This window comes from Furipterus horrens, unplaced genomic scaffold (assembly GCF_987537825.1).
Source record: "Furipterus horrens unplaced genomic scaffold, mFurHor1.1.pri manual_scaffold_3, whole genome shotgun sequence".
NCBI lineage: Eukaryota > Metazoa > Chordata > Mammalia > Chiroptera > Furipteridae > Furipterus > Furipterus horrens.
In genome coordinates, this window is record NW_028327173.1 from 147,107,345 (window position 1) to 147,135,307 (window position 27,963).

The following is a 27,963-nucleotide window of genomic DNA, read 5'->3' on the forward strand; positions in this document are numbered from 1 at the left end:
AGGTCTATGGTGTTGCCTGAGCAAAGAGAAAGAATCCCCTTGGGAAAGACACAGAGAAGAGGAGGGGAGACAGAGGATAAGGAGCCCAGTAGAGACATGCTTGCAACAGCCCCAGCTTCCACACCACTCTCCTGGCTCACAGGGCCAGCCTCTCCAGCAGGCACCGCCATGCTTTCCCCACAGAGGCTGTGGCGTTGGTGCAGCTGGACAGAGCGCAGGCCTGGTTGGGGCTGGTGGACTCCCACTCACCACCTTCGCTACGCTTGGTAGGAGTCTTGAGCAAACTGTGCCTCAGCAATGGAGCCCATATGCAAATGCTTTATCCATAAATTGAATCGATATATCTAAAGAATCATTGAACAAAAATGATACATGACAATCGTCGTCGGCAGCCGTCCGTCTCGAGAGACGATGGTGTAGCTTCTTAAGAGTCTATCTGCACAGCCGAGAATGGCTGTGCAGTCCGACTCGGGAGTGACACGGTATCTGTCTCCTCCCGTGTTGAATCCACATCTTGCGATGACGCTGGAGTGTCCTCTCCAGTGAAGCTGAAGCTACAGAGCCTGGGCAGGGTGATATGGAGGGTCTGCTGTTGCCCATGCAGCAGACCCCCCCTCTCTTCGCAGCTGAAGGGTCCAAGGGAAAGACGGAGTCAATACAGCTTGGCTTCAGGTGCGCCGCAGGAGTTGCCGGTGTTGACTACAACGTCAAACCGCCTTAGGGACTCCGGCTCCGGATTTTCTGTCGGGGTTTACTCCCTTAGCCTTTCCCCTGAAGAGGTATGCCGCAAGGCAGCGGAGGTTTTTTGGAGTCAGAGTTTTCCTTCTCTGATGTGCCCTGACTGGAAGATCGAACCAGCGACACTTAGCTCGCAGGCCGACGCTCAATCCACTGAGCCAAACCAGCCAGGGGTTACATGACAATAGTGACCTCAATTAATAACTAAAGTTTGAGGTGCCCAACGATGGCACAAATCTCTGCACTGTCCTGGGTCCCCTTGCAGTGACACTAGCAGTCATCTAGCCACTGCTTGGGAGCAGCCATTGGGGGTGCAGATGTACTGAACTTCCAAGCCAGTATCCCCTCAGCACTCGATTGGACACAGCCCTTTGGGGGGGGCGGGCAATCTAAAACAGCAAGGGTCTTCTCTTTTCCTTGTTTGGGGAAGAGATGTACAGATGGCCTGTGCCCTTCCCTCACAATATTAATACACAGGAGAAACCATCTTCCAAAACAAAAGAATTAAGGCAAAGGGAAGTCAGGAGTGAGCCACTTGTAAAAGCCATCCTGATCCTTGGCCAGGGCACTACTGGGTACCACCAGAAGCTACTGACTGTGGAAACGAGCCCTATGTTCTGTTTGGGGATGCAGGGATCCTGAAAGCTTTATTTCCCCCAGAGGCCCCCTACCTGAGGCCAGAGGGTTCTCAGAACTGAGCAAGGTCTGACAAGGAAATTGGAATCTCTTTAATTCCAGCTTTCCTACCCACGACAATCTTGGGGCCTTGTCCATATGGGCAGACTGGCCAAGGTGGCAGGTGGCAGGACTCCAGCTGGGGCTTTCTTAAGTTGTGTGGGTGGGCGCCCACAGCACCTCTAGGATCTGGGAGGGGGCAGCCCAGAGCATCTGCAATGCAAATCAACGAGTTAATTACACAGAGAAGGGCTCAGCGGATAATCCAGGTCGGGCTTCTGCGCAGAGGCCCGGGGACCATGTGGTCACTGCTGGAGCTGAAGGATTAGAGGGAAAGGGTTGAGCAGGGAGGCGCCCCTCGGCAGAGAGGCTCCTGGCTACGGGCTCTGGGTCCCCGCACCTCTTCGCATTTTATTCCGGGCGAACCCGGGCTCTGTGTTCGCCGTTGTGAGTCCTACCTGGAGCCACACCCTGAAATCAAACTCGCGGCCAGGTGAAGCCGGCGCTGTACCAACACGTAAGCGCAGCTTCCTCTCCCCATTCCTGGCGCCCAGGTCCTTCCCGCAGAGGGCGGGCCGGCTCCCGCGCCCTCTCTTTCTCCGAATGCTCTGGGGGCTTCCTACTCGCAGGTGGGTGTCTCCGTCATCCCTGGAAGCTGACTAACTCTCCGGGTTGGGGTGGGGACGAGGCGACAGGCCTCCCCGTATGCGCAGCCCCTGTTCCCGGGTTCTCATTCCCCGAAGTTCAGAGCTGCCGGCGCCTGATGTTGGTGCCTGAGCGCAGGGACGCGGGACCTACCTCCAGGAGTGCTCCCTGCACGCGCGCTGGCGCGCGCACTGGCCAATTGAGGAATTCCCGCACCATTCCAGCCTTCGGGGCAGGAGGGGTACGGGAGAGGGGAGCGGGTTGTGGCTGCTGTAGACCTGGACGTGGCGGGGAGAAGGGCCGGAAGTGCAGCGCACTAACCCCCCTCCCCGGCCTTGCACCATGTGGAGATCCCTCGGCCTCCCGTTGCTCCTCACAAAGTGTCTCAGTGTGGAGACTGCTGTGGGGCTGTTCCGAATGCTCTGGATTCTGGCCATTAGCAAAATCTGCGGGAACATTTGTCACAATGACTTTCTGCTCTCTTTCCATCCAGGCCCCAGAAGACTGGCCAGGAAGGTGCTTAGTCTTCCCTCACCTGGTGCCTGAGAGTTCTGCCCACTGAAGGGTAAGAAATCAGGAAGAAGAGGAAAGGAGGGAGGCAGCCAGCCAGAGGTGAGTGAGAGACCTTCAGTCCTGGTAGGGTGTCCAGAAACCTTTGGAGACCAGCATGAGGGATAGATTTGGAAGGGACAGTGAGCAGGTAGGTGGCGCTCCTGGGCTGGCCCATTCTTGGTCCTGTTAGGCAGTAGCAGTGGTCCCTTTTAGGTCCCATTTCTCAGTCCTTAGTGGATGTGCATCGTTACTGCCACCACTTCAGCCCACAGCAGGTTGCCGGGCTTTAAATGCTCCACTCTGCCCCGTGGCCCAGCCTCTGCCTGTCATCAGGTCCAATGCCTGTCTGGAGCAAGGCAGTGTCATCAAAGCTGTGCACTGGAAGTCAGTAGCAGGCTCAGCACCCATGCTGAGGAGGCCAGGAGGCAGTCCCAGAGAGAGGGGCTGCTCCACACATCCCAGCCTGACAACTCATTCCCTGGATCTCCAAGCCGCTGAAATCCCTGCAATTTTTCTGGCACCCAGTGCACAGCATCCAACCTGGGATATAGATGCTGCTAGAAACACTAAGAGCTAAGACATAAGGAGTTCCCAGGGTATAAGGCTGTGCTTTCTGTATCTTGCCCAATTCTGGTGTTCTTTTAGACTCTTCTTATTTGTTTTTGTAGGTGGGGAGTTGCGAAGGCTTGGGTCTGTCTGTGTTCAGGTCTTTTGTGACTGATGCAGTATATGTTGCAATGCTGTGAGTTCTCCCCATGCCATGTATAGGACAGTGGCTGAGAACACATTTGGAACCAGAAAGAGCTGGGTTTGAATCATTACTCTGCCTTTGATTCTCTAGGCAAGTTGCTTTACTTCTCTCCAAACTTGAATGTCCTTGGTTATAAAATGGGGAGGGTCATGCCTTCCTCATAGTATAGTTGTGAGGAGTCACAGTGAGAAATGAGAATAGCCCAGCAGAGGACCACATCTCTCACATCCACTTGTTAGTGTTGGAAAAGGTGAAGCTACTTGAGCTCTCCTCTCTTGGGAACTTGGAGAGTGGCATGGCTATGTGGCAGGAGATTGTGGAGGTTGTCAGAGCAAAGCTATGGGAAGACAATAAAGGCAGAACAGGATCCATGTGGGGTGGGTAGTGAGCTGGCCCAGGGAAGGGTCCATTTCTGGAAGGAGCTCTAAATTTGGAGGCAGAAACAGCAGTATGTGCTATACGTGTCAGAAGTGGCTGTGAGTTCATGGTCACCCTGGCCACAAGTGTTGCCTGGGGTAGAGGGAGCCTCTGGCTTGAGGCTTTCAGTCTGCTCTCTAAGTAGCTATGTGATCTGAGGGAGGTCACTTAACTTCTCTGGGCATGATAGAGAAGCTTGGAGTTGGAGAGATTTGGGTTTGAATCCCAGCTCCACACTTATCATCTCAGACGATAACGTCTCTCCAAGCCTTGATTTCTTTATTTGTAAAACAGAGCTCATAATATCTACCTCATAGAGTTGTGACCATTAAACACACTAATAAAAAGCACAGAACAGTGCCTGACATGTTCTGGATACTGTATACATGTATCTGTGTATATTCCCTTTCTCATCTCCTCCTTCCTCTCCCCAGCTTCCTGTCATCTTTAAAAGGCACCCAGTAAAGCAGGTTTGGCTCAAGTCACAATGGTATTGTGAGCATAAAGTGAGGCAGTAAACAAAACCGATACAGAAAGTTAATGGCTGTGAAAACATAATCATGTGTATGTGTGTAAGAGATGGGGGACCTAATCTTGTGAGTGGGAACCTAGAGGTTCTTTCTGGCTACACCGTGAGGACTCTGTGATGAGGACTCAGGCCTCTGCATGCTGAAGCTATTGAAAACCTGGGCTGGTGAGGAGGTGCCTGGCCTGCGGCCCTCCCAGGAAGGCGATCCTTCTCTCTTCATTTGGAGATAACCCTGGGCCTGGCAACATACAGTACTGTGGGCTGAGGAGGGGGTTAGCATTCTAAGTACAGAGAACAGAGACCAGGGGCTGGTCAGGCTTGAGCTGCTGCTAGACCACAGCACTAAGTGTGCCGGCTGGAGCTGGGCCTGGGAGCCTGAGTCAATATTGACCTTCTCTGGCTGGCCAGCCTGGCTCTTTGGCCTCTTATTCAACTGAAGTGTTGACACAAGTGATTGAATGAGCTTTATTATCATATTCTTTTCAACAACAGCCCCATTATCTCTTCCCTGGGGATTCACTGGGACCTATAGTGTGGGAATGATGACAGGGGCGGGGAGCCCAGTCATGTGGGCTTGTTATGTGCACAGTGCCCTCTGCCCTACACACACAGCTTCTCTCTAGGCCACAGCATTGGGACAACAGAACCCAAGTACTACCCAGCGTCCTGGGGACATTCCACACTTCAGCACAATGGTCCTGGGCAGATCTTATGGAGCCTTCAGTCAATGGCCATGAGGGCCACAGCCTGGGTCTTGGGCCCAGCCATGCTGCAGGTGACAACTGGGCAGAAAAGCAAATGAAATTCTCTTCCTCCAGTATATTTTTTGGGACCAGGAAAGGGTTCAGGTGTGCCCCCTCCCCTGACTCTCATGTCATATAAAGAGGGACAGATGGTGATCCTGGGCACCTGGTGGAGGCTGAGAAAGGGCAGAGCTCAGCTCCATACAACAGCTGAAGAGCAAGGGGACAGAGCGGCAGAGGGCAGGGGCCTTGGGAAAGGGGAGGAGCTCCCCATCACTGATCTCTTCCGAGCAGTGCAAGAACAGGAGACAGTCATGAAGGACAGCGATTTGGGCAGGGACAGAGAGGAGGCCAGATCCCGTGAGTGAGTTCCACAGGGTGTGCATCACCATCTCCTCTGGTAGGAAGTGAGCTCAAAAGGGTGACTAGCAGCATCTATTTGGAAAAGCAGGCTAAACTCCACAAGAGCAAGGATTTTCTTTTGTTCACTATGGTCCCCAGAGCCCAGAGCAGAGTAAATGCACAATAAATATTTTGAATAAATTAATGAATAATATAATTTTATGTTTAAACAAGCTCCAGAAAGTAAAGTTTGAGAAAAATCTTCTGGCTGATGAGGATTCTCAGATGGGAGGCTGACTTCGGGCCACACTATTCTCAACCAGGGGCCGAGAGGCACATGGCTCTTCAGAAGGTCGTGCGGGATGCCAGTTCCCAGGGGTGTATAAAAAGGTTGGGTAGCCCAACTGCAGGTGTCAGTGTGAGAAGGCCCAGCTCTGGAGGTGACAGGGTCCTCTGCGGGTCAGTCTGTGGGTCACTCTGTGACTGGATGGTGGCAGTAGCTGGGGTGCCTAATTGCTGTAGAACTCAGGGTCATACTTCTCTCTCAGGTTCCTTCCCCAAAGCAGCACCTCGGATGGGCCTGAGAACTACGTAGCGTGGGTGAAGGGAGGTGACAGTGACTGCGTCCATGTTCATATCAGGGCCTGGGACAGACAGACGTGGCTCTGCCCCTTCTCTGCTGTTTGACTTGGGCAAATCACTTAATCTCTCTGAACATCAGTTTTCTCATCTGCATGATGGGACAATACCAACTTACCTCACAGGCTTGTGGTGAGGAGATTTGGTACCTGAAAGGCTCAGCCCACACCTGGTGCTTACACTAGCTACTCCCTGAGTGATGGTAACTGGAAACACCCAAAATGGACCTCAAGCTAGAACAGATGCTGCTTCTCTTCTCACTGTACTCACTGTACTTAGAGAAGCTGGCAGAGGTGAAGGAGTCCATTCCCTGGTCACCACCTGAAATGCTGAGGCCTAGAAAGGAGAGTAAGCCAAGGCCACAAGCTGGAATGTAGGAACCCCGTTCCCTGGGGCTGCACTGAGCCAGAGCTCAGCTCTGATTAGCAGGTCCTGAGCCTCCCGAAGAGGAAGCTGGGGTGTGCCCCCCACTCTCATTCACTGGCACTCAGAGCAGAGCTCTGGGTGCAGCTGCCTCCTCTCTTCCAGTCTCCTGGCTTTATCCCTACCAGCCAGTTAACCAACATCCCAGAACTTAACCAACCAAGCCCCACCCCCTTCAGAGCCACAAACTCCTGTAGACTTGCTCGCTGGAGGCCAACTCCCCAGCCTGCGGTGCATTCCTGTGAATTCCTTCCGTGGACTAAGTGTCCTTTCCTTGAAAGGGATTTGATGTGTGGAAATGGCCAAAATGCATTGGAAGCCAGGCCTGGAGGGTAAGGTGTGTGAAAGTCAGACACTACCACTTCCGGTGAAAGCAGAGGTGACAGGTAGAGAGAACAGTTGGTGTTGGCTCAAGATGGGCCCCAAAGGTGATTCCAAAGAGGACTTTTGGAAGTACTGGAGCATGTTTAAAACAGTCAGTCACTCCCAAGGGCTGCCTCCAATGACAGCATTCATTTGAATGTCAGAGCTCTGGTCTGAGGTTGAAATGCACACTTATTTCTCTATAACTCTCTCTTGGGTTTGTGGGGCCCAACAGCCTGGGGGCCGTGGGTGGCACCCCAGGCCCTGGCCGATGGATATCTCCTCCTAGAAGAGAAGCAGTTTGAGAAGGTGACCCACCCACTGCCCTCTGTGGCTGCTCTGCTTACCCCTGTTATGAACTGTAAACCAGCCAAGCCGCAGTGCCCTGCTCTGAGGGCCACCACCCAAACCCCAAGTGGCCGTGGAACAGTAGCATCAGCCACAAAACTCTGCCTACTGCTCCTCGAGCCAAGCCCGTGGGTTGCCTGACTTCAGGCTGAGACCCTAGGGAGGGGACCTGGCCTACTGGAGAGATACACTCCTGCTGCTTCTGTGACTTTTTCATACATGCCAGGCACTGACATCACAGCCACCAGCATGAGCTTATTTGAACATTTTACTCATACCTTGCAAGGGAAAAGGAAGCCTCGTTTCCAAGTAAGGGTCAGGCTGCAAGTCAGGGCAGCCCCAGCTCCCGTGGCTTCTGACTCACAGATCAGCTCAGAAAGAACCTAGCAATCTCGGTTGACGATCTGGCCTTGGCCCACCCCCTTCTACATATTCCCATGAGTTTACTCGGGTTGCTCAGCCCTGGTCCTATTCATAAGAGACCCCAAGGAGGAGATTGACAGCAGCCCAGGGCCCTCAGAGCGGGCATGGTGGATGAAGCAGGGACTTTGGAACCACATCTAGGACCCCACCCAGTCACTTCCTAGTTCTGTGACCTTGAGCAAGTTCTTTAACCTCTCTGAGCCAATCTGGATTTGTGAATAGTAATAATTCCTATTGTGAGGATTAAATGAGTTGATCCTTGGAAAGGGCCTAGCACATAGTAGGTGCTCAAGAACAGGAACTTCCCTTTCTGTCTCGAGTCTCCCTTTCTGTCTCGAGTCTCCTCTAACATGACAGTCCCACTGCTCAATGACCCCAGCCTGTGGTTCCCTGAACTTTCCCACGAGCTCTGCCCTTGGGTTTACCAGGTGTGGCAGCACTTCCTCCAGAAACTCTCTGCCAGGAACTGACTGTCTCCTCATCTGCCAGCTCTGGGGGAGGAGGCAGCCTCAGCAGCAGCTGTGCCCAGGGAGCATCCTTCTCCATCTGGTTTGGGCTGGCCTCTTCCCTCCAGCACTGGCATCCTGCTCTGGTCCAGTCATGGGCCAGCCTGCCGGAAGGTAGTATCTGCAGACATTCAGAAGAGGAAAGTTCAAAGCATTCCTCCTTCACAAGATGTACCCCAGCCTGGGAAAGAATCCCTCCCACCTCTGCCCGGTCCTGTGTTGGGGAGAGGTGTCAGACAGCCAGGAGGTCCCCCTGAGTCTGAGCTGGCACCCTGCCCCTGTCCATTTCTCCTGCAGAGTCCGAGGCCCACATCACTTCAAGTCAGAAGGAAAGGTAGACTGGCTCTCTGAAGAAAAATCATCTTCCTTCCTCCTCCCTGCATCCTCCTCAAGGGCATCTTCTTTGAGGAAAGCACCTCCACTAGATGAATTGAGTGTAGATGCAGAGGTGAGACTCTGGGGGATTTAAGGGCCGGTGTGGCCTGATTGCTTTAATACTACACCCTCCGAACTGCTGCAGCACGCACCCTACCTCAGCCCCAGAGGATGGGGGGTCTTGGGCTTGGGTCTGAGGTAGGAACCTGTGGTGGAAGATGGAGAACTAGAAATGGCAACTTGAGGGCCCCAGTGGGGGCCGGCGGGGGTACTCCCAGGGCACTGGCTCTGGCTGGAAGGGTGCAGGATGTTTGTGTCTCAGGTGTGTCAGTCCCAGGGACTTGGCAGCATTAGATACTTGAGTGGCTCATAGGAACTCAGTCATCAGGGATCGCCCTTTTCTTTAGAAAAGGAGCCCATTGGGTTTAAGGAAAATTCAGAGGAGTAGAAAGATGGGGTTCCCTTGACTGGTGTGGCTCAGTTGCTTGGGCATTGTCCCCCCAAATGAAAGGCTGCTGATTTGATTCCCGGTCAGGGTGTTACAGAACCCCTGGGCTGCTCCAATTGAAAACAAACCCGTGGGCTCTTTAGTTAGGGGTCCGATTGCCCGCCGCCAGAATTCGTCGGCAGCCGTCCGTCTCGAGAGACGATGGTGTAGCTTCTTAAGAGTCTATCTGCACAGCCGAGAATGGCTGTGCAGTCCGACTCGGGAGTGACACGGTATTTGTCTCCTCCCGTGTTGAATCGACATCTTGCGATGACGCTGGAGTGTCCTCTCCAGTGAAGCTGAAGCTGCAGAGCCTGGGCAGGGTGATATGGAGGGTCTGCTGTTGCCCATGCAGCAAACCCCCCCTCTCTTCGCAGCTGAAGGGTCCAAGGGAAAGACTGAGTCAATACAGCTTGGCTTCAGGTGCGCCGCAGGAGTTGCCGGTGTTGACTACAACGTCAAACCGCCTTAGGGACTCCGGCTCCGGATTTTCTGTCGGGGTTTACTCCCTTAGCCTTTCCCCTGAAGAGGTATGCCACAAGGCAGCGGAGGTTTTTGAAATCAAGAGTTTTCCTTCTCTGATGTGCCCTGACTGGAAGATCGAACCAGCGACACTTAGCTCGCAGGCCGACGCTCAATCCACTGAGCCAAACCAGCCAGGGTTGGTTTTTTGAATATTAATAACTTAATGGAAGGGTGAAAAGAAAATTGTTTATTTAACAGTTACACATATCCTTGCCTCCCCGCTACCAAACCTAGCCAGTTTTAGGAAGGTCAGAAACACCGTTTCCCTACTTCCCAAACACAGTTCAGCTTTACCAGCAGCGGCCAATCATTCGATCTGATTGGGGAGGTCCTTTCTGTGCTGTGGTGCCCTTCAGCTCTCAATACAAAACCGCCGGGATTCTCAGCCTCCTTGCAAACTGTCTTCTTTCTGTAAACCGCGTGGATCTCATATCCTTCTCCAGAGCACCCCTACGAACACCCGCCAGCGAGGGAGACAGCCCCAGAGTGCGCGGTCCCCCTAAAGTGTTCACAGCTGCCTATATATCCCTGACTGCGTCCTCTGACACAGTGGGTGTTGCCAACAGTTCTGACCATTCACAGAACCCCACGTAGGCTCTGTGTGCTTTCCATACCATCACCTGGTTCAAGACTCCTCCCATCCACCTGAGGCCTTGGAAGCATCCAAGCAATTTTGCATAATGAAAGACACCAGCCACCAGCCTCAGGAGTGTGGAGGCATTCTGAAAGCTGCTTCCTTCTCCCCACCCCCCAGCCACAAACTCCAGGGATTTTTGGACTCCCCTGTTTCTGTAAAAAGGGTGCATAATACATACTAAAGGCAATCGATCAATGTTTCTCTCCCTCTCTGTCTCCTTCCCTTCCTCTCTTTCTCAAGGAAAAAAAAGAAAAATTAGGGTGGGAAGGAAGGAAGGAAGGAAGGAAGGAAAGCAAGATGGGGTAGGAGGAAATCACCTGTAGCCCACCAGTCAAACACAACAATAATGAATATTTTACTGTATTTCCTTCAGCTATTCATTGCCTTCGTACTACCTTTACAAATTAATCTAGGTGAAATCCTTAGAAAGAAGCCCCACTCCTAACCTGTGACATCAAGAATTCTGCTTTGGTATGGAAGAAAAGGGGGTTCTGTGGAAAGTAACTTCACAGAGTGACCTGATTATAAATTCCTAACTGGGCAGTCACACCCCAGGCACATAACTTCTTTAGTAAAAGGCTTATCTTTGCCTTAAGCAAGCCCTGTACATTGTTTCTGTGCATCTTGTTTGCCACACCTTTGAAATGCCCCCTTTCAGATTCCTTCTAAAGCCAGAGAGAACATCATGGTAACTATCCTGTAATGCAATCCCCGGCTATGCTTTCTCCCACCTTCATGTAATCGTTCTAAAGTTCCCTCCTTGATTTCAAATGTGTAAAAGAAATTGCAAAACTGTTATTCTTCGGAGCATGTGAGATCTTGCTCCCTAGCATATGTTGACAGTTTGGCTCAAATAAGCTCTTATAAACATGTTTTTATATTATGCATTGGACAAAGCAAACCTGGTAGTTTAATTTGTCTCTGGGACCCCTGGGTGTGGAAAGGTTTTGGCCCTGGCAGGTCAGGGGCTCCACATAGTCACTTGCACAGGACCCAGGGCAGGAGGTGGCCAGATGCTGAATTACCCCTCTCCTGTCCCACCACCACTCCCACCAGGTTTATTATTTTATCTTTCACATTTAGATCCAATTAATTTTGAGGGATGATACAAATTTATTTTTCAGGATTCCTTTTTTTTAATATGGATATCTAATTGCTTCGCTACATTTATGGAAAAGGTCATTTGTTCCCACCATATTGCAGTGTCACCTTTGTCATAAATTAAGTGACCTTGTATGACTGAGTCTATTTCTGGATTCTCTCTTCTATTCCATCGGTCTAGTCATCAATCTTTGTGCCAGTTTCACATATATTAATTAATGTAACTTATAATAAACCTTTATATCTAGTAGCATAATCCTCCAACTTTGTTCTTCAAGATTGTCTCAGCTATTCCTGGTTCTTTATGTTCCTCTGCACATCTTAGAATCAATTTGTCAATTTCCACAAAAAGAAATACACTGGGATTTTGACAGAGATTGAACTAATCTGTAAATTAATTGGGAGTAATTGACATCTTAACAATATTGAATTTTTCAGTTTATGAACATTCTTTAATATATTTAATTATTTAATACTTTTTAATGTAGAAAACCTGCACATCTTTGATTCGATTGATTCGTAGGTATTTGATATTTTTAATGTAAAATGGTAAATAGTATCTGAGGGTTCTTTTCCCTGATAACACTTCTGATAACAAATGAGAGCGTTTTTTCTTCCTGAGACCATCTCTCCAGCTTGGACACCCACTGGGTTTTCATCAACTCAGTTCAATTCAACTCTGTCCCTAACTTCCTGGAGGCAGCTGAGATCCCGCTGGCTCAGCCTCCCAAGCTGTCCCCACTTCAGATTCCAGTTGCCGGTTGTGGGTCACCTGTACTTCTGACCAACTGGCTATAAATAAGGATTCCTCAGGTTCAGTAGTTTGTTAGACGCGCTCATGGAACTCAGGAATGCACTTTACTCACTCTTACCGGTTCATTATAAAAGATGTCGCTCAGGAACAGCCAGACGGAAGAAATGCATAGATCAGGGCTTGTGGTCAGGCGCATGGAGCATCCACACCCTTTCCAGACACCTCAGCCTCCCAGCACCTTGGTGTGTTCACCAACTCAGAATCTCCCGGAATACTGTCATTTAGAGGTTTTTTTGGAGGCTTCATTACACAGGCTTGATTGATTAAATCATTGGTCATTGGCAATTAACTCAATCTCCAGTCCTTTTCGCTCCCCAGAGGTGGGGGCAGGGGAGACTGAAAGCTCAACGTTCTTGTTGCTCTGGGGAATCCAAGGGTTTGGCAGCTGTGCGCCAGAAACAGGGGACAATGACCGAGTTTCTATTTCCCATTATGTCACAGAACCTTTTTTAAAATTTCATTTTCTATTTGTTGCTGGTATGTAGAAATACAATTGATTTTTAAAAATCCTTACCTGAGGATACGTTTATTGATTTTTAGAGAGAGAGTAAGGGGAGACAGACAGACAGAAACATCAATGTGAAAGAGAAACATTGATTGGTTGCCTCCTGTAAGCACCCCAGCTGGGGATTGAACGTGCAGCCTAGGTGTATATCCTGACTAGGGATCAAACTGGCAACGATTTAGTGTACAGGATGATGCTCCAATCAACTGAGGCACCCGGCCAGGGCTACAATTCATTTTTTAAAAATATTGACCTTGAACCAGAGACCTTCTCAATTAACTTATCTAAGTCCAATAGTTTGTATATAGAGGTGTTTTCATTCCCCCCACCCCTGGACTTTCTTTGTACATAACTATATTGTCCTAGGCAGTTGACTTCACCACATTTGGGGAGTCCTGGCAGGCTCCCTGTAGTTGTGGATTTCCCACTAGCTAAGTGACTGGTTCTGACTTCTAAGTCTCTGCTCATCCCATCCCAAAGCCTGAGCTCATTCATTGCTTCAGCCAGTTCCTTCCCTCACCTCTGCAGCATCTGACCCTAGGACTTTGCACCATCATCTTTATTCTCCTCAAGGCTTCCTTACTGCCACTGTGGACATTGTTCTGAAATCACTGTTGGGGCAGCCTCAGGGACCTTAGAGTCATTTAGGTGATTTGCTAAAGATGCTGTCCCCTGCAAAACCTGGGCCCTCAGTGGGGCAGGGGAGCAGGAGAGAGGGGGGTTCTGGGGGGGAAGAAGGGTTACCGAGCTCTTAAACTCTGGGGTGTGTCTCTGCATCTCCAGGTGAGTTACCAGAGTGGGGCAGCAGGGTGAAACCATTGGCTAAGCTAAGCCAAGCCCGGGGTAGAGGGTCTACCTCAGACTTTGTGAGGACAGACTGAGGGATGAAGACTCTTCTCTAGCCAAAGTCTGGGAGGGAGGAGGTCAAGTTTTACCAAACCATCAAGAGCCAATGTAGTGGAGAGTTGTTGAGGGTCTGAGGTCCCAGAAATCAGGCCTGGCCCTTTGACAGGGAAATCTGAGGTTGGAGTTTAGTATCACTCCCAGACTAGTATCTGCTCACGTTCCCCCATCTACAGGGCCCTGAGCATAGAGACAGCGATACAGAGAAGTAACACAGCAATCTACTCACTTAATACTCCCCAAACCCTATGAGATATCTTTTATTAACCCCGTTTTATAGATTAAGAACACTAAGGCTCAGATCATTTAGGTAACTTGCTCAAAGTCTCCCCAGATTAATGTGAGACTCCCTACAGCTCACCTGCAACTCAGAAAGGTATATGTCGCCCCAGAGTCCTTGGTCCTTGGGATCCTGCACAGGGGGCTTTGCTCTTAAGGGGTGCTTGGTGTACTCCCGAACCTCAAGGTCTCCCAAAGTAGCTGATGTTCCAAGGGGAATGGCATGGATTCAGATTGATCTATGCTTGGTGAATTCTAGTAGGGAAGCAGTGGCTATTCAAGCCCACAGCCATTCTGAGTGGGTGCCAGATCTGTGACCTTCTCCAGAACCTTGAAGATGATGTTTTCAGAGCAGGAATGAGAAGAGAATACTCCAGTATCCAAAGGTACCCCAGATCTATGGACAGATGAATGATGCAAGCATTCAAGAAACAAACATGTTTCTTGAAATCTAGAGGTTACCTTTCCAGGTGACATAAGTACCCACTAAGTGCATTTATTTACCACACTAAAGCAACTTTAAAAAAATAACCATTGAGCTGTTTTGAGCCACTTCAGACACAAAAGCATTCACAGAGGCCTCTGTGGCCCTGACTTCCATCACATGTGGTCCCAGTCAGGGACTTCCCGAAGGTGAGGCTGGAGCAGCACTTGGGAAGGGTCACTTTCCCTCCTGGGTTTCTAGTCTCCCTCTCTCAAGCCCGCATGCCAGCATCACTCTGAGCTGCTGAGGGAGCACAGCAGGGCCTTAGCTCGACCCAAGTCAGCAAGGAGAGGGAGGGAGGTTTCAGTGCAGGGGACGTTTGGTACAGTCAGAGTTCTGAGACCCAGAGAAAGAGGCCCAAGGGGAGGTGGGCTCTCTCTTTCCTGGACAGCTTTACCCCAGAGATGGGTGCCCCTCGGGGCTTTCCGGAATTAGGGCCAAGCACCTGGTGACACGAGGGTCCCAGCCTGGGCAATGTGTCAGTGATTCAGCAGACTGGCTTTTCATGAGTGCTGTGTCTCACATTAACAGGTGTTCTGTGGTTGAACCATCCTGGGACAAACCCGAGTTGATTGCGATAAAACAAAAAACAAACAAGAAAACTTTAACCTACTATTGCAGTCGACTTGTTAGTTTTGTTTAGGATATTCACATTTATGTTCAGGATAGAGATTGGTTCACATTTCTCTTTTCTTGCACTGTTCTTATCTGGTTGAAGAATCAAGGACACACTCACTTCTTAAAACGCATTTGCCAGCTTTCCTCTCTCTTTGCCCCAAGTTTCATTCTTTGACAGTGGATGATATTTGCAATGGGCTTTGGATCTTGTAAGAACACACCCCCAGAGTCTGGGGACTTGGCACAGATGAGAAAACAGGCACCTCTTTTCTCTGTTTATTGTCTGCGTTGGCTTATAGATGCTGCTTTTGTTTTTTTTCTGGGGCCACTCTGCTGGGAGCTAGCCATTTTCCTGACAAAGTAGGGATGAGAAGTGAGAGGAAGCCCTGGGCCCAGACAGGGAAGATGTGCTGGAGGGAAAGAGCCAGAGCCTGGTGCCCCAACACCCACTGCAGCCACCCCTGCTCCCCAGGGCCAGGCTCTTGTGAAGCCCCTGCTGGAGCTCAGCCTGACCCTCCCCACGCAGGCACCATGTTCCGCAAGAAAAAGAAGAAACGCCCTGAGATCTCAGCCCCACAGAACTTCCAGCACCGCGTCCACACCTCCTTTGACCCTAAAGAAGGCAAATTCGTGGGCCTCCCCCCTCAATGGCAGAACATCCTGGACACACTTCGGCGTCCCAAGCCCGTGGTGGACCCTTCACGCATCACGCGGGTGCAGCTGCAGCCCATGAAGGTAAGCTGGGCAGCAGGGACAGTGAGGCCAAGTTCAGCTTGTCCTGCTCCACTGACGCCTGTGCCTGGCCAAACCACAAAGGCACCTGGAGGAACCACTTAATTACCAGCTATCAGTTAGTGGCTGTTTTTATTCCCTGCTAATCAGCCTTTCATTCCCTCCGAGTGACTCGGGAGAGGGCCCTGGGGAGTCCTGTAAAGGGTAGGGTTGCCACATATAGCAAATAAAAATACAGAATGCCCAATAACATTTGAATTTCACAAAATAACAAATAATCTTTTGGTAGTAAGGGTGCCCATGTGTTATTTGGACGAGCAGCCCCTGTGGGACTAGGGGATTTAGTTATGTGGGTCAAGAAGGTTAGATCCAAGAGCCTGGGAGAGGTTGGGTCAGGATTTAGAAACCATGAAACCAGTACGTGCAGAGGAGAGCCCTGGACCAGTCCTTGTCTCCTCAGAGAGCTCTGCACGTCTGCCTGAAGGCCACAGGCAGAGCTGGAGAATGGCAGGGGGCCCAGGTGAGGTCTGTGTCCTCCACCCATTCCCCTGAGCTTGTTGAGCTCAGCTGCCCACACCATTTGGGAGTTACCCATGGTAACTCCTGTGTGGCCTGCTGGACTGCGTGCCTTTTCCCTTCATTTCTGCACCAGCACAGGCCTGGCCTGCCACAGGCCCTGGTAAATGACTGAAAATTTAAGGAATGGATGGAGGACACAGCAGGCAAGGTCCTCAGGGGTCCCTCCACAAGGCCCCCAGGGAGGCTCCCTGGCTTGATCTCAGCCCGCCCCTCACTGCCGAGAACAGGCCCTTCACCCATGTTCTTCCGCTCTCACCTGCAGACCGTGGTGCGAGGCAGCTCTGTGCCCATGGACGGCTACATCTCGGGGCTGCTCAATGACATCCAGAAGTTGTCCGTCATCAGCTCCAACACCCTGCGTGGGCACAGCCCCACCAGCCGCCGGCGGGCACAGTCCCTGGGGCTGTTAGGGGAGGAGCCCTGGGCTGCTGACCCAGACATGTACCTGCAGAGCCCCCAGTCTGAGCACACTGACCCCCATGGCCTCTACCTCAGCTGCAATGGGGGCACAGCGGCAAGCCGCCAGCAGATGCCGTGGCCAGAACCACAGAGCCCACGGATCCTGCCCAATGGGCTGGCCACCAAGACACAGTCTCTGGGCCCCACCGAGTTCCAGGGTGCCACTCAGCGCTGCCTGCAGCTGGGCACCTGCCGGCAGAGCTCCCCACCCAGCACCTCATCCCCTGCAGCCACCGGAAGGCGTGGGACCAAGGCTGCCAGGCATGGCTCTGAGGAGGCCCGGCCACAGTCCTGCCTGGTGGGCTCAGCTGCAGGCAGGCCGGGCGGGGAGGGCAGCCCCAGCCCCAAGACCCAGGACAGCAGCCTGAAGCACAAGCTGTTCCGGAGCATGTTCCTGTCGACTCCTGCCACTGCCCCTCTGAGCAGCAGCCAGCCAGGCCCTCCATCACCGAGCAAGGTAGGGCGGGGGGCTGCCCTCTCAGCAGCGCTGGGAGCTGGCCTGGGGAACTTGTGTCAGGGACACAGGCCCTGCCTGGCTTTCCCTTTTACAGGGTCAGGTTGGGGACAGCATGAGGGAACAAAATAATCAAGAAACCAACTCAGCCTCAACTGAGGATTCTATCCTGAACCAACTGAGCCCTCATCCCCCAAAGGCTTCCCATGTGTGAGTGGGAGAGTCAGAGCCGGGTCGTTTCCCAGGGCTTGCTGCAGAGGGACTTGTGGTACAGCCAGCTGACACTCCTGCCCTCTGCGGTGTGTCTAGGTGGACCAATGCTGGCTGGCAGACAGGCCCTGAGAAAGCAGCATCTTCAACCACAAATCCCAGACCTTCTCCTGTCCCTGGTGCCCAGCAAGTCGCACCCAGGCCCCAGCAGAGAGCGGGGCTCCAGCACTGGGCAGGGCAAGCCTCTCTCTGCCCCACTCTTCTCAGAGATTCTTGCCGCCTCCATCCCTCGCTTGCCCCAGTGCTGCCCTGAGGCCGCGCAGAAGCTCCTGCACTGCTTCTCCCGAAGGCGAAGGCGCTCAGCTGCGTTCCCTCCTCTAGTGAGGAGGCCCGCCTGCTGGCCAGCCTGCCTACCCCTTCTTTAGTGGTGGTGGTTTTGATTAACAGTTCTGCAATGATTTATTCTCGAGTGTGTGTGCCACATGAAAAGCTAGAGGATTGAATCTGCCTGGGTCCATAGGTAGCCAGAGACCCAACTTTTGGCCTGTGTGACAGTCTCAAATGCACATATTTTTCTCATAAAAAAGGCAGCAGTGAAGGGGTGCCTAATGGTGACATTTCTGGGCAGGCAGAGGAGCACATTTTCCTTCTTATATGCCATGGGGCATCCTGCCTGTGATGACAGTAACATCTGTTCCCATTTGGCAGATGAGAAGACTGACTCAGACAGGTGTCACTGTGAGTCAGGGAAGAAGGGCACAAGAGGGCCTGTCGACTCAGGAAGCCTTCACTGTCTCAGCAGCCACTTGTCCTCTAGCTCCTTTCTGAGGGACAGGCAGCACGAGGGTTCTAAGTCAGACCTAAGAAACTTAGTGGCTCAGTGATGGAGGCTCTCTCCCTGGAGGAGGACAAGCCTGGTCCTCCCCTTTCAGTGACGGCACCCAGCTGGCCCGGCCTGAATGTGGGTGGGGAATTCGGCAGGTGGCCTGGACCTTCAACCTTTCTAAGTCACTGTCAGCCCAAGGCACCCAGGGAGGGCTCTGGGCTTGTACACTCCAGCCCCCCACTGGGACAGAGAACAGTGGGCTGGGATCCCCTGTGGGGTGGAGGTCTGGGGGACAAATAGATGAGATGTGGCTTGATGTATTCATCCATGTAAGGAACATGAATATCTGTGAGCCGAGGGGTGTAAAAGGCTGTGCCCCTGGTGAGATATTCCCCAGAAAACCGAAGTGGGAGCAGCACAGTGCACACTGCCAGGGAGGGGAGAATGGGAACTTGATTGCTCCCTGGCCTCTTGGGAGTCCTTGGGGAGGGCTTCAGGGATTTGGAGGGGGGTGTGTCAACACTGGGCTGGGCACGGACATGCATGTTTCTGGGCTCCTGGCAACACCCCACAGCAAGGCAAGGGCCGTGCATCCAGCCTGCACACTTTGCTGAGTGCCTGCCATGGGCCCCTGCTGGGCTGTGCAGGGCTGGGCCCTGTACCTGTGGAGGGAGATGATGGTTGTCTTGGGCTTGGAGACGAAACAGTTCCAGATCCAGAGAAGTGCTTTCCTACTCAGCACTTTGGGCACATGTTTCCAGAGAAATACCCTAAGCCGGACTTCTAAAGGCAGGGCTGAGACTTCCTCTGAGCCTCTGTGAGCCAGAGCTTCTCAACCTTGCACTGTTGACCTTTGGATCAGATCATCCTTTGTCCTGGGGGCTGTCCTGTCCATTGTAGGATATTTAGAAGGATCTCTGGTCTCTACCTACTAGACTTTAGCAGCACCCTGCTGCTGGGACCACCAAAAATCCTTCCAGTTATTGCCAACTGTCCCTTGAGTGGTAAAGTGACTCCCAATTGAGAACCACTGCTTCAGGCAAATTACCACATAGCTAGGAAGCACCCAGCTTGCTCCCCCCGCCCCCCCTCACAGCCCCAGGAAGCCCCAGACCAAGCCAGCGGCCAGCCCTGTGCACCTCAGCACATCCCAGGACTGGCCCTAGACACTCACAGCAGCTCCCATGGCAACAGTGGTGCGCTGGTGCCCTGGTGGGTCAGGATGCCATGGCCATGGCGGGCCAGGAGTGGCTGCAGGAGGGCCTTTGGCACTAGGGATCTTGGACTCAGCCTAGGCATCTTGGCCTGTGGTCACTCACTTTGGCTAAAGAGCAGAAGAAGACCTTGAGTGGGGGCAGAGAGACCAAAGAGGTAGACAGGTATGAATTTGAGGAATTAAGAAGTGGTTCCATTTAGAGGCAGAACGGCCAAGTCAGAAGACCTCAATAATCAGCAAACATCTGGTAAGCCCCTACTGTGTACTGTGTCCTCCATTATATGCCAATGATACATGACACCAATAGGACTGGAGCACAGGGGTCAGGGGTTAGGCTCATCGGGGCTGAAGTCTGGCCTTGCCCCTGACTACTTAGTGACTCTGGGCAAGTTACTTAACCTCTCTGACCCTATTTCCTCATCTGCAAATGTGATAATAATAGTACACATGGGATAATGAAACAACCACAGGGTTATGAGAATTAAATGAGATAATGCATTTAAGGCCCTTGTCAAAGTGTTAAACCCACAATAAATGGCTTTGTTATTTTTTAATATTATGACATGGCCTCTGCCTTTGGGGCATGTAAGGTCTCAGTCACACAAGTAACTCCAGAATTAATCCAGAGCCCATAGCAATTCCTTAATTTCACATTTGTCTCCTTCCCCTTTCTTGGTGCAGTTTAGCAAGTTTCATCTGGTCCTTTCAAGTAGTTACATTAAGTAAAAGCTCCCTCCTTGTGGAGCCAGGCAGCAGGGCCAACAAAGGGGCACTTGGGACCTGCCCCTGCTGAGATGCAGACCAAGCCTGTCCCCCACCCCCACCCTTATGTCCCATGTTCCAGGCCACGTCAGTGCTGGGCTCTCAGCTCTACAGGCAGGGACACTGCTCAACCCCAGACAAGGCCAGGGACTGTGGTGGGGGTGGGAGCCTGGAAGCCTGGGGAGGGGTACCGAAGAGTTTGAAAAGGCTCTGGCTGAGCCCAGTGGACCCGAGGCCCAGACTTGGGGCTCCTGAGCAAGGAGGTCAGCTCAAGTGTACTGCCTGAGAAGATGTCCTGAAAGTTGACTCAGCTCTAGGAATCAGACCCAGGGGACAATGGGCACCCAGACAACTATGATGTGATGGGTTCTGAGAAGGCCCCTCTGTAGCCCCAGAAGGTCATTAGGTTACATAGGGCCGTCTCCCTGTGCCCTTCTTAAAAATACATTATTCATTGTCATGTCTCACACCACCTGCTGCTTGGGGAGCACCCCAAGGTTGGGGGTCATTTCCTGGCAGGACTGGCAGGAGACTCTGGGCCTAGAAAGGCGAGGAGCCTCGAAGGTTTCCAGGCAGGCGTGGTCCTGTACAGGGCTCACTGGGGGCCCAGTCTGCCACTCGGCTCCATCTTCCCTCCCTTCCCACAAGGACAGGCCCCTTCCTTGTCAGGGGTCCTCAGCCAGGAGTTTCATGCCTGAGAGCAAGTGGAGGGACTCCTCTGGGGAGCCCTTAGAAACCTCCCCAGGATCCCTGGCCCCAAGGGTTGGGTTTGGGTGGACCTTCTCTCCTGATCCCAGTTCTCTTGGGCACCATGTCTTAGCCCAGGGGGAACCCAAAAACCCCCAGATGGAAACCTGGCCCTGTGGTCCTCTGTGGGGAACGCTTGTGTGGGCCCTTGGGTCGGGGAGCCATGGGAGCAGCTGCCTCTGACCCAGATTCCCCATACAGAGGTAGGACTGCCTCCCAGTGGCCTCTCTGGGGTCTGGCTGTCAATTCCCTGGGAAGTAAAACCTAGCACAGGGACACCCCAGGGACTCTGCTCTCTTTGTCTTCCCAGAAGCAGGCAAATGAGATGTAGAGAGCTGTTGTGTGGTCTGCTCACCTGGAAAGAGTGGGGGTTGGTTTTCCGAGCAGGTCTGTGGTTTGGCTTCAGCTCGACTTGAAAATCTTTGCTTGTGGCACCTCCCCAGTTTGGCCTGATGCCCTGCTTAACCTTGGCCATGTCTAGGAGTCATAGCAGCCACCCCCTGCTGCGGGAAGTTTGCTCCAGACATTCCCACAGCCAAACCCCTTTCTGTTTTCTTTTTCCCTGCAGCCCAGCTCCTCGTTCCGACCGCCACAGAAAGACTCCCCAACAAGCCTCACGGCCAAGGCCCAGTCCTTGCCCTCAGACCAACCTGTGGGAACCTTCAGCCCTCTGACCACCTCAGATACCAGCAGCCCCCAGAAGTCCCTCCGCACAGCCCCAGCCACTGGCCCTCCTCCAGGCCGGTCTTCCCCCGCTGGCTCCCCCCGAACCCGGCACACCCAGATTAGCACCAGCAACCTGTACCTGCCCCAGGACCCCACAGTAGCCAAGAGTGCCCTGGCTGGTGAGGACCCAGGCATCGTGACACACCAGCAGTTCAAGGCTGCACTCAGGATGGTGGTGGACCAGGGTGACCCCCGGCTGCTGCTGGACAGCTATGTGAAGATTGGCGAAGGCTCCACGGGCATTGTCTGCCTGGCCCGGGAGAAGCACTCGGGCCGCCAGGTGGCCGTCAAGATGATGGACCTCAGGAAGCAGCAACGCCGGGAGCTGCTCTTTAATGAGGTGGGAGGAGAGTGTGGATGTGGGCGGGCATCTGGAATGGGCAGTGAGCAAGGAGCCAGGCTGCACAGATGCTAGCAGGGCGGTGGGGTCTGCCCAACACTCAGGCATCCCCGCCTGCCCCCAGGTGGTGATCATGCGGGACTACCAGCACCTCAACGTGGTGGAGATGTACAAGAGCTATCTGGTGGGCGAGGAGCTGTGGGTGCTGATGGAGTTCCTGCAGGGCGGGGCCCTCACCGACATCATCTCCCAAGTCAGGTGGGCCACTGGAGGGCTGGGCCCCGAGTGCTGGCTGCCCCCACCATTGTCCTGGCAGGGATATCATCAGGCTGCCTGGGGCCCAACAGACTTGGGGGAACTGTCAGATCATCCTGAGTGCCCCCTGTCTGGGTTAATAGACTCAAGGACCTCAGGGGAGTGGAAGGACAGAGTGGTATCCAGCCTAGGCCCGGGCCCATTCCCCTCAGGGCTCTGTCCTAACAGGGCTCCTGCACACATTGCCCAGGGGCTGTGGGGCTTGGTATCAGGGGCACCCACTCTCTCAGCCCATCTGTCCTGCAGCCCAGCCAAAACTAACATTCTCTTCCGACGGTGGCCCCCACCTTCCCTGTCCAGGCTGAACGAGGAGCAGATTGCCACTGTGTGTGAGGCCGTGCTACAGGCCCTGGCTTACCTGCATGCCCAGGGTGTCATACACCGGGACATCAAGAGTGACTCCATCCTGCTGACCCTTGATGGCAGGGTAGGGCCCTCCCCTGGCACACCCATACCCCCACTTCCCTGCTCCCATTATGGCTCCTCCTGGTTCACCACTCCCCTTTTTCCCTTTAACCAAAACCCCAGGTGAAACTGTCAGACTTCGGCTTCTGTGCTCAAATCAGCAAAGATGTCCCTAAGAGGAAATCCCTGGTGGGAACTCCCTACTGGATGGCTCCTGAAGTGATCTCCAGGTCTCCGTATGCCACTGAGGTGACCAATCCCTCCATTGCCTAGTCCTCCCAGAAGAGGCTTGGGAACTCTTCCTCTTTTGGCCTCCTCCCACCAAAAATAGCCCTGGTTCTCAGGTTCCCACTTAGTCAAGGCCCTACCCCACTGCCCACTGTCCCTTCTTGGATGGGTCTGCTCTTACCTATGACTTTGCTGCCACAAATTGGTCCCAAAAAATACTTGTCCCCAGCCCAAGGGCAAGCTGGGGTATGGCCAGGCTTCCCCATATGCGATAACCTTTCTCAGAGAGCGTCCCTTGTCAAGGTCACTCATGCAGGAAGTAATCGCTCACAGGGCAGGTGTCCAGGAAGGAGGCTAACCCACTAAGGAGAACTGGGAGCAGCTGTTCCCCTCCCCCAGCAATGTGCTGCCACCAAGGGGTCAGACTCTGGCCAGTGGAGTCAGGAACATTTTCCTCCTGCAGGTGGATATCTGGTCTCTGGGCATCATGGTGATTGAGATGGTGGATGGGGAGCCGCCCTACTTCAGTGACTCCCCAGTGCAAGCCATGAAGAGGCTCCGGGACAGCTCCCCACCCAAGCTGAAAAGTTCTCATAAGGTCAGTGGGTGCATAAGGTGTGACCCCACAGACCCCATTCTTCTTGAGGCTCCCAGGCCCAGCCTCTCCCTTTCAGAGAAGCCAGAGAATCTGAGTTCCTGGAAAAGGCTCCTCTTTCTACACACAAAACCTGCACGTAGGCATGGAGCCACATCTGTATACAAACTCCCACGGTCACTCCTACAAGTTTCTACCTGCAAGCGATTGACAGGGGCCTGAGAGAAGGAAGAGCAAAGTTGCCAGGAGTCCCTGATGTTCTGGGGAGGAATCTAGAGACGCACTGCTCAGGAACCCCTCTACACCATCTTTCAGGGGAGCTATACTTTGGCACAGTGTTCCCCAGTCTATCACAGTGAATTGACTTGTCCTCCATCACTGAACATCCTGGCCACATGTGAGCCACAGTTTTTTCTCTAAAACCTGGGTGTGCATGAGTGTGTGTGTGTGTGTGTGTGTGTAACCCTTTTTCTACCAAATCCACCCAAACCAGCAGGCCTTACCTGTGGACACCCGTGGCTGGTGGCCAGGTCAGCACACGGTTGCAAGATGGTACTGCCATCTGGTGGCCAGAGTGAGAAGTGTCCCAGAGGGTTGAAACCTTGTGGGCCTAACACACAGCTGAATGAGAGGACAGATGGGAAACATCTCCGAGACAGCTGGTGTTTGGAGACCACTGCTGACCCCAACGTTAGCAAATAGGGGAGATTTCCAATTGACTAATTCCCCAGAGGAGGTAGCCTTCTGTAACAGCCCAAGATTCAGCCTTACCCCAAGATATTGCTTTAAAATTAACCAAGATAAGCCCTCGACTTAGGCTCTAAGGCCTAGAGCAATAAAGAAATCTTCCTTTTCAGGGCTCATCTTGTTCTTTTCTATTTTTCAAAAACATTTCTTCATCTCTGACCTCCTTTCTACCCTCACTAGAGCCCTTTGTGGCAGACAGAACAAGCATATTTTATCATTAGTCCATTTTGCAGATGAGAAACTGAGGCCTAGAGAGAATTGCAACTTGCTGAAGATTAGGGATAAACCCAGGACTGGATCACTGATACCAGTCCCATGCCGCTTTCCATAGAACCTGGATGCTGGGAGAACCCAGAGAAACGGGGAGTAGAATGGGTTGTATGTGTTTAGAGCCCAGCTCCCCCAGCGCTCCAGGCATCCTAATTCCATTGCTCAGCAGGTCCCCCTAGCGGCGAACTGGCCACTCTTCCTGGACTGATGCTGATTTCCTTACCTACCTGATAACCCCAAAAGTGCTAAACCTGCGAGGAAGCAGGATGTAAGAATTTAAGACTCAAATGATGGTGAGGCCAGGCATATGGGTCACCCTCAAATGGCTGCAAATTGTAGCTTCCTCTCGCTGCCCTGTCTCCACAGGTTTCCCCGGTGTTGCGAGACTTCCTGGAACGGATGCTGGTGCGGGACCCCCAGGAGAGAGCCACGGCCCAGGAGCTCCTGGACCATCCCTTCCTGCTGCAGACTGGGCTCCCTGAGTGCCTGGTACCCTTGATCCAGCTCTACCGCAAGCAGACCTCTACCTGCTGAGCCCACCCCCAGAGTGCACTTGCCACCTGTGCCCACAGGCAGAGGACACTGGGCAGCCAGCTTGCTGGCAGAGCCTGCTTGCCTCGTTCTCTCAGTATTCTCTCCAAAGATTGAATGTGAACCCCCACCCCCACCCTCCTGCCCCTCAGCCCACTGGGCCAGGCCGGACCTGCCCCTCAGTCTCTCTCCCTCCACAAGAGAGTCCCCAGTTGCCTTTGGGATGATGGAGGCCCCTTTTTCAGAATGACCCTTTGTTATTTGCACAGGGATATTTCTAAGAAACATGGAGACCAGCACTCCTGGCCACTGTAGCCAACACAGCAGAAAAGGCTGCTGCGATTTTTTTAAAGGCAGTTGTATACTAGCATCCCAGGCCACCCAGGACGGCAGAGTGCCTGTCTTCACCAGGATGCTTGCTGTTCTCAGCTCCAATTCTAAACCCTGGTGTCTCAAGAGGGTCACAGGGAAGGTTCTTATTACCTGAATCCATCTTCTTCCCTTGTGTCTGACTTCCTAAAGGCACAGTCCCACCTGCATCTGCTTCCGGACCCACCTGCACTGATAACACACAGCACTCTCACGCACAGCCTGCTCCGAACTGTGAGGAGCCTACTCGTAGGCGATGGGAGGAGAAGGAACATTTTCTGGGGTTGGTGATAAAGGTGGTGTCACTTTACAGGATGCACATGCTCATGTGTGCCTGTGTGTATGTGTGTAAGTGGAGGAAGGTCACCCCAACAGCCTGGTCCCTTCAGTAAGCCTTCCTCATCCTCTTTCCCACTAAGTTCTGCTCTGAAGGGACCTGCTTCCTTGGTCTTGCTTCCCATCTCTTAAGTCCTGTGTCTCTCCCTGACCAGTGAAGAGGTCTATATTGAGGCTAACGCATCCTGTGGGCTAGGCAGGTTTCCAAGTTTCTCCTGCACTATGGAGTCCGAGGGCCCAAGTATGCAAGAATGAAGAAACAAACTTTGTTTTACCTGTGAGCTTCATCTCAATAACCAGGACATCAGGGACCCTTTATTTTAAAAATCCTGGTCTGGGGGGAATTGAACCAGATCCCGGGGTTCCATCATGTCAAGAGAATAGACACCCCATTTGCGCAAACCACCTGCCCCTCACTGCCTCCCCAGGCACCTGTCTCTTTGTCCCCCTCCCCTCCTACCTTCAGGGCTGTTGTGAGACAGGGAAGCCCAGGGAAGAACTCCAGGAGCCTGGATCCTATCTAAATCATATTTTTAGATTCCTCTGCTCCCTTGTGGCCTGCCTTGGGGCAAAAATAAAAAATAAAATTTTTTAAGGGTCGGTTTTAAAAACAAAAGCATCTTCCCTAGAAACTTTTGTGAATTGTTTGCACTTGTGCCTGTTTTAAATTAAACTGAGTGTTCAAAACCTCTGGACTTCCTCTGGTCTCTGGGAGCGGAGCCAGGCTGTCTTTGAGCCGGACACTCCACAGTCGATATCTAGTGTGGCTCCCTCTTCCTCAATGCAAGCTTTCCAGTGGCCACTCTAGTCCACAGAAAACCCAACTCCCTGGTGGTGTGTGGACCCAAAATGAGGGCAGAGAATGAGGGAAACAGGAAGTGAAATACCATTGGGAGTGAAGGAGCTGAGACATAGGCGCCTTCCCAGGGCTGAAGAGCTCAGCCAGGAAAGTCAGGGCCATGCATCTCTCTTGCTGGCTCTACAGGGGGTCTGGGGGCAGCCACTAGGGCTGGTGATGGCTGTCTGCAGCAGCTTCCTTCCCCTGTCTGCTTCTTACTCCCTGGCAAGTGAAAAGCTACTCTCTTCCAGCTGTCCACAGGAAGGGGCCTGAAACAGCTTCCAGGGAGAAAGCTGTCTCTGTGTGGGCTCTCAGAACTGAGGGAGATAGGAGTCGTGAAAGAGCAGCGCAGTGGCTGGAAATCAAGGAACCCGGGTTTGAGTCCTGGGGGTGGGGTGGGTGGATGAAATTATCTTGAAAATTCTAGCTCTAACACTGATTCCAGTACTTCCTTTCTGAGTGCTCATTCTACCCCCCAACGCAGGGCTCACTGAAACCTCTTAATCAGGAGCAAGGAACCATGGAGATGATCTTCTGCTCCCCACAGTATTCACACCTAGATAGCTGCCCTGGTCTGAGGGCCCCAGTCCCACCAACTCAGCCAGAAACAGCACCTGAGTCTTACCTTCTGGAGGCAGCCACAGTGGGCTGGGCAGAGATGGAGGCAAGTGTACCCTTCCACCTCTCCAAACAGAGCCGGCAGTCAGGAGTGGTTGGTAAGGCAAAGAGAGGCCAGTTCTCCCAACTGAACAATGCTGGATTTATTAACTATTCTTTTGAGTTCTAATAGTCCTTCCACCACACAGTGTCATTCCAAAAGCGTGTATGTAAGTCGTTCAGCCTCGCTCAGACCAGTTCTGAGTTTGATCTTGGAGTACTGGACTCCAGTGGCATGGGTAAGTTTTCTCAATGGCAAAAGCAACAAGAGTTGGAAGAGCAAAATGTTTAGAAAGTCTTCTAAAGTGGAGAAAGCTAGTGAGGACCCCATCCCCCAACACCCTTGGGGCTGACAATGAGAGGAAGTTCAGGAGAGCAAAATGTGGTGTAATATTTAAGTTTTGCACTGAGCTGGGCCTGGAAAGAAATCCGCAAGAACAGCAAGTCAGTCAGACACACAATTCAGTTCAGACAGGAAATATGGCTGTGGTTTCTTTTTTAGAAATATCACTTTCAACCACCCAGCCCTTGGCAACTCCACAGAGAGGAGCCCTGGTGATTGTTTACACAATAAAGAGGGCCCAAGGTGACATTCAACCAGAAAGCCGCATGTCAGTGACACTTGAAAGATACAGTACCTTCAACACAATGTGCAACTCAGACCTCATGGTGTTTTGAAGAAGCCAAAATACTTGTATTCTTACACCATTAGAAACTTCATGAAAATTAAACACAGTTGGAATAAGTGAGCAAGCAAGGACCAGAAAAAAAGGAGTTTGCGCGTGGGGTGACCAATTAC

General features: G+C 52.5%; 1 protein-coding gene across 4 annotated transcripts in view; it reads left to right on the plus strand.

Moving 5' to 3' along the window:
* PAK6 (p21 (RAC1) activated kinase 6) overlaps positions 1–26,372 on the plus strand; it is a 36,559-nt gene extending 10,187 nt beyond the window's left edge. For 2 of the 4 annotated variants that reach the window (XM_090270402.1, XM_090270401.1), the window contains exons 3-12: positions 2,552–2,670; positions 8,392–8,542; positions 15,349–15,557; positions 16,396–17,049; positions 21,376–21,873; positions 21,998–22,131; positions 22,489–22,615; positions 22,717–22,842; positions 23,285–23,419; positions 24,800–26,372. In XM_090270402.1, the coding sequence (XP_090126528.1) occupies positions 15,354–15,557; positions 16,396–17,049; positions 21,376–21,873; positions 21,998–22,131; positions 22,489–22,615; positions 22,717–22,842; positions 23,285–23,419; positions 24,800–24,967 (2,046 nt within the window). In that variant the 5' untranslated portion in view covers positions 2,552–2,670; positions 8,392–8,542; positions 15,349–15,353 and the 3' untranslated portion in view covers positions 24,968–26,372. Of the gene's footprint in view, positions 1–1,944; positions 2,043–2,551; positions 2,671–8,391; positions 8,543–15,348; positions 15,558–16,395; positions 17,050–21,375; positions 21,874–21,997; positions 22,132–22,488; positions 22,616–22,716; positions 22,843–23,284; positions 23,420–24,799 lie in introns of those variants that run through there. The other 2 variants (XM_090270403.1, XM_090270404.1) reach the window with 2 other exon arrangements.
* The last annotated feature ends 1,591 nt before the right edge of the window (positions 26,373–27,963 follow it).